This window comes from Malus sylvestris, chromosome 15, assembly GCF_916048215.2.
Source record: "Malus sylvestris chromosome 15, drMalSylv7.2, whole genome shotgun sequence".
NCBI classification, from domain to species: Eukaryota; Viridiplantae; Streptophyta; class Magnoliopsida; order Rosales; family Rosaceae; genus Malus; species Malus sylvestris.
In genome coordinates this window covers 10,208,799-10,214,554 of record NC_062274.1, presented here as the reverse complement: position 1 = coordinate 10,214,554, position 5,756 = coordinate 10,208,799, and the positions used below count along the sequence as shown (strand labels likewise).

At 38.8% G+C, this 5,756-nt stretch overlaps 1 protein-coding gene across 1 annotated transcript; it reads right to left on the bottom strand.

Annotated features, from left to right (window-relative positions):
* Positions 1-4,085: 4,085 nt before the first annotated feature.
* LOC126602649 (uncharacterized) lies at positions 4,086-5,546 on the bottom strand. Its single transcript, XM_050269566.1, has 2 exons — positions 4,959-5,546; positions 4,086-4,862 (listed from the first exon to the last, which is right to left on the bottom strand). The coding sequence occupies exons 1-2, from the start codon at positions 5,544-5,546 to the stop codon at positions 4,086-4,088; spliced, it is 1,365 nt and encodes a 454-aa protein (XP_050125523.1).
* Between the last annotated feature and the right edge of the window lie 210 nt (positions 5,547-5,756).

Sequence of the window (5,756 nt, the reverse complement as noted above, 5' to 3'; positions counted from 1 at the left end):
GCCCAGCCTTTAAGAAATGAAACGCCTCTTTTGAGAAAAGAATCCGGTTTTTGAGAACGGAAACTCCTCTTTTGAGAAAAGAATCCGGCTTTTGAGAAAGGAGCCCCGACTCTTCGATTTGCGAGAGGACGCTTCTCTGAGGAGCGCCTCTCCGATTTCTTCTTTTTATAGAGGCGTTAAGCTTGTTCCACAACACACTTGAGCACCCTCCTGTAAACACTCCCTTCTTGCACTTGTTTAATCTTGATCATTCCGACTCTCTTCTTTCTTCACCACCTCTGAAAAATGTCTGGCCCTTCCGATCGTCGTTTTGACTTGAACATTGGTGAAGAGGCAGCTCCGCCTTCACCAGACAATATATGGCGCCCATCCTTCATATCCCCTACCGGTCCTCTTACCGTGGGGGATTCGGTGATGAAAAATGACATGACTGCTGCGGTGGTGGCCCGGAATCTTGTCACCCCCAGAGATAACAGACTGCTCGCTAGGCGGTCTGATGAATTGGCGGTTAAGGAGTCTCTGGCACTTAGCGTGCAGTGCGCCGGTTCCGTATCCAACATGGCCCAACGCCTATTTGCTCGAACCCGTCACGTTGAATCGTTGGTGGCTGAAATACAGAGTCTCAAAGAGGAGATTAGAGGACTCAAGCATGAAAATAAACAATTGCACAAGCTTGCACACAATTATGCCACCAGCATGAAGAGAAAGATTGACCAGATGCAGGACACCGATGGTCAAATTTTACTTGATCATCGGAGGTTTGTGGGTTTGTTCCAACCGCATCTGCCTTCGTCTTCTGGAGCGGCACCGCGTAGTGAAGCTCCAACTGATCAACCTCTGCTGCCTCCTCCTTCTGTGGCCCCGCCGACTGCTGAAGCCCCGCCTACTACCGAAGCACCACCCGACCAATGAATACTATTAGTTTACATTATTGTAAAATATTTGTACTTTTTTTTTTTTAAATTTTATTTTATTTTATTTTTTTAAAAATTTTTAAATTTTTTTTTTTTATGTATTTTTTTTTTTATCATTAATTTTAAATTTTATCTTTTTTTTTTTTTCTTTTTAAATTTAAATTAATGTAAAGAGACTTTGGTTAATCTTCCCCCACACTTAAACTAAATAACACAAACTCACAGAAATCAACCAAATAACACAACTAACTAAACAAAACAAAATGAAAGCAGTAAAGATAAGGGTGGAAGAATGCAAAGCTGATTGGGTTAGTGATTCCAAAGTCTCCCTTCGTTGAATGCTTGGGTTGCCTCCCAAGAAGCGCTTGATTTAACGTCTTTAGCCGGACGCATCTTTCCTTTAAATTTCCCTCGGCTCCATTTGAACCTAAAATCAAAGAAAAAAAAATAAATCAAATATCAAAAGTAAAATACACAAACACCAATATAAACATAAACAAAAACAAAAATAAAAGGATTAGCAAAGTTGCTAATCCCCGGCAACGGCGCCAAAATTTGATGCGAAATATATAAGCACACAAATTAAACCCTCTTTTTGACAATTGTAGTATAGATGTAAGTAGGGTATCGTTCTAGGCCGGGGATTAGGAGGGATTGCTAATCTATTCTAAATTAACTTAAAAATATTAAACAAGACTCAAGGACTCAAAACTAGGCTAAAAACTCTAATAACTCGAAACACACTTAAAAGGACTCAAAATAATGAAAACAATCAAATTAGACACTAGGAATTGAAATGGACGGAAATTGAATTAAAAGACTAAAAACAATGAAAATTAACTAAATAATATAATTTAATAATGGGGGGGTTTGATTTTGACGAAAAGTAAATTAAACTTAAATAAATTACAGAATTGACAAGAGCATGAAATTAAGGTGAAATGATAAATGACGGACTAGCTAGAGGGTTCTTCTCCACACATGTTATACTTGCATACAAAATGATTTCCAGTTGCTTTTCGATAAGCTATTAATACTCAACGCCCCAAATTAACCGTGAATTGCACTAATTAACCCTCAGTTTTTCCACAAGTTATTGGGTTGGATGATTGCATACTACAACCCAAAGCATTCCCTACAAGTTCCCTACATGAGTTGCATAATAGAGATACAAGCAAGAATCATTAAGTTCTATGAAAAACATAAGCATTGACGAGACACTCGTTACTATGATTTGCATGAAACTTATGCCAAGAATTTACTTAACGTGATTGTGACTAGCAACCTTCACTACTTATGAATATAAGTTCATAACGATTAGGTGAAACTCCCTTATATTCTAGCGTCAAATTCATGCATGAAAATTAAGCGTGCACTCTCAACCAACATACACAAATCAGTTTTTATACGAACGGATAAGTAAATTGAATTCACAACTTATGAATCACAACTGGATGTAATCAATTCATATTACAAATATAATCATGGTTTTGAATTAACCTCTAGCCAAAATAAATTTAGTTACACATTATTAAAACAGAAATAAAATATAAGTTCGGAAAGATTTAACCGAAAGAGAAGACAGCTTGCTGCTTCTGTTTTTCTCTTCCCCGAGGCTCACGCTGCTCGCCAGTCTGAGTCCGCAAGGCAGCTCTCCTCCTCGGTTTCTCCTCTGCACCTCCTGCTCAAGCTGCCCCGTTTCTGCCTCACTGCCCTCTCCTTTGCTCTCTCCACTCTCACGCTGCCCAAAAGGGCAGCTCCCTGTGCTCACCCTGTCCCTTGCGTCTCTGCGAGCTGCCCAAAGGTAGCTCCCCCCCTGCGTTCTCTCCCTTTCACGTTTTTTTATCTCCCGCGCCAGTTCTCTCTCTATATAGCTGCCAACGCAGCCTTTCCTTTTTTATTTTTCTATTCCCGCATGCACCTCACTTCTCTGACTTCTTTTCTGCCGTCCCTCACGTCTCCCCGCGCTGGCACTGCAGCTTTGCTGCTTCTCTCTGACCTCGCTGCCAAAGGGCAGCATTATTCCCTTTCCGCGCTGCCTTCTGCTCATTTTATTCCTTTTCCTCCTGGCAGCCTCGCTACCTTACCTCTCTCCTCAGCTGCCCACGCAGCTATTCCTTTCTCTTCCTTCTTTTACGCTGTCTCCTTCCACTTCTTCTTTATTCTATTATTTCCTTCCATTCTTCACATCTCACTTCTTTCTCTCCCTGCACACATTTCCTTTTTCTGCTATTTTTTTATTCTCTTTTTTTTTTCTTTTCTTTATTCTTTCTACAAAACATAGATATGATGATGTTTCACAAAAATAACGTAAATAGCTTAAAAATATAAGGAACTAACTAAGAAAAGACGAGTGAATTCGAAGTAAAAATATATATAAATATGATCCGATCACATACGCTAGCACAATTGCATTGGCTGTGTAGAATTTGGAGCACATAGTGTACATTGATGTGTTGCGAATTCGACATGCAGCAGTTGCATGGACACATGGAAGCTGGTCGAGATCAAACCTTCTACACGTGTATGACTTGGCATTTAGATCAACTATATGATATAACTCTGCCTCATGTACTTGCAATGCATAGTGATTAATGGAAGATACTTGCATAGTTGACAAGTAACAACCAACAACAAGAGACCAATTAATCATAATTATCATATTCTTTTATCAACCTGTTTATTTGTTTGAAACATTTTAACTATGTTTTTGGTTAACAAAATATGTGCACTAACCACATAGATTTGGCCGTCATCCAACTCACTTAACCATGAAATATTACATGCTTCAAGGCCACAACTGATTAAATAAAAAGTTAAGAAGAGTGAAAATAGCTTTTTGTTGGTTCCTTTTTTTTTTCCTTCGTCTGTTCTTGGTATGGATTCTATGTAAATTTAGGTGTCCAGTGTGCATTAGGAATGTGAGAGTGCATAAAAATGTAAACAAATCATACATACCGACATACGCAAGCCTCTATTTTGATTCTTGTGCACTTTTTCCTCTACCCACTTTGTCAAGGTCGAATTCCATGAACTTGCTATGTTCCGACGTTCGTTGAACCACTCTTGTAGTATACCTCTAAGGTGATCCGCTAGAGCAATGATAGGCAACTTTCGAGCATCCTTCAGTTTTGCATTCATGGATTCGGCAATGTTGGTTGTCATCATGTTTTATCGTTTTCCACTGAAATGTGCCCGAGCCCATCTATGATACCTAATTTCTTGAAGATATTTTCCTACTTTTTCATCTTTGATTGCCCAAATATCAGTCATAACACTATTAAACTCTGACACAAGGTATGCTTTTGCCGCAGTGTAATATAACTTAAACATCGTTTCATCATCACCAAATTTATTCCTCATGTTGCCAGCTATATGATACATACAAGCTCCATGATATGCCTCTGGAAACACAGTTTGTACAACTTTACCAATACTTCCATGTCGATCAGATACAAACACCAAGTCTGCTACCTCTCCAATGGCACTTCTCAATTTTGTAAGAAACCATGTCCATGAAGCGTCATTTTCTAAGTCACCCACACCAAATGCTAAAGGATATATTTGATTTTGTCCATCATGGCATACAACAACAAATAAGGTGCCAAGATATTTACCCTTTAGAAAAGTCCCATCAACTGCTACCACAGGCCTCATAGAACCACGAAATCCCCTTATAGAGGCTCCCATTGCCATGAAAAAGTATAAAAAGTGATTATTGTCATCTGTTTCTATATGTGTTATTGTCCCAGGGTTTTTACTTTCTAACATGGTACAATAGGCATGAAGTGCGGCAAAAGATTCCTCTGGCGACCCTCGGATCATGTCAAATGCGTGCTCTCTTGCTCTCCAAGCTTTCTCGTAGCTCATATTAACCCCAACTTGTGCTCGCATATCCTCAATGATGTCTTTAGGTCTATATACACGTGATGCCCCCTCATTCTTTGACTTTATAAATTGGCCAACAACAGAACTACTTGCTTACTGATGATCACGTTGAACAACATCTAATGAACAAGAATGATTAGTTTCAAATTTTCTTACTTCAAAAAATTCTGACACTTGTAACTTGGTTGCACGAAGTCGCCACTCGCAATTATCATCCACACATCTAATTTCCAAATGATCCTTAGTTGATCTTTCCACTTTAAATTCATAATTCTTCCTCATTGCAATCATAGCTAATTGTTTTTGCAACTCTTTCTTACTCGAGTACAATTGTCCGACCATAATATCTCCATCTATATTCAAATCTGCAATATTATCATAGTCTTGTATGCTTTTACGCTTGTTACGACGAGACGACGATAGATTGAAATTGACATCGTTTGACTGCACATTGTCGAAATGGGTACTGTCATGATAGTCATCAGTAAACTCAAAACTCACATCTATTGAAGCCTCACTAATCTGGGCATTGTCTTGAAGAACTTGACTTGGTTGTTCATCACCTAAAATGTCATCATTCTCTTGAATTCCCACTGTTGGTGATAGGGAACTGCATGCAATTGGGTGTTCATCTTCAAGTTCATTTAGAGGATATGTTGTAACATATAACGGAATCTTGTTCAGTTTTGCAGAAAGACTTTCACATACCCAACTAGTCACATCGTCGTTGTCTACAATCTCCATCATAGTTTGTATCCCTAAGTTGCTAATGCATTGATAATGTATTGAGATTCTAAATTCACTTGGACTAACATGAAGACGTTTATATATACCTTGGATAAGATCTGGATGAGTAACTTCGGTTGACACTACCATTGCTTTCGCTTGACCATCTGTGTATTGGCTATCAACCCTCCTCCATCCGTAATGGACCACGGTCACAAATTGAGTCAT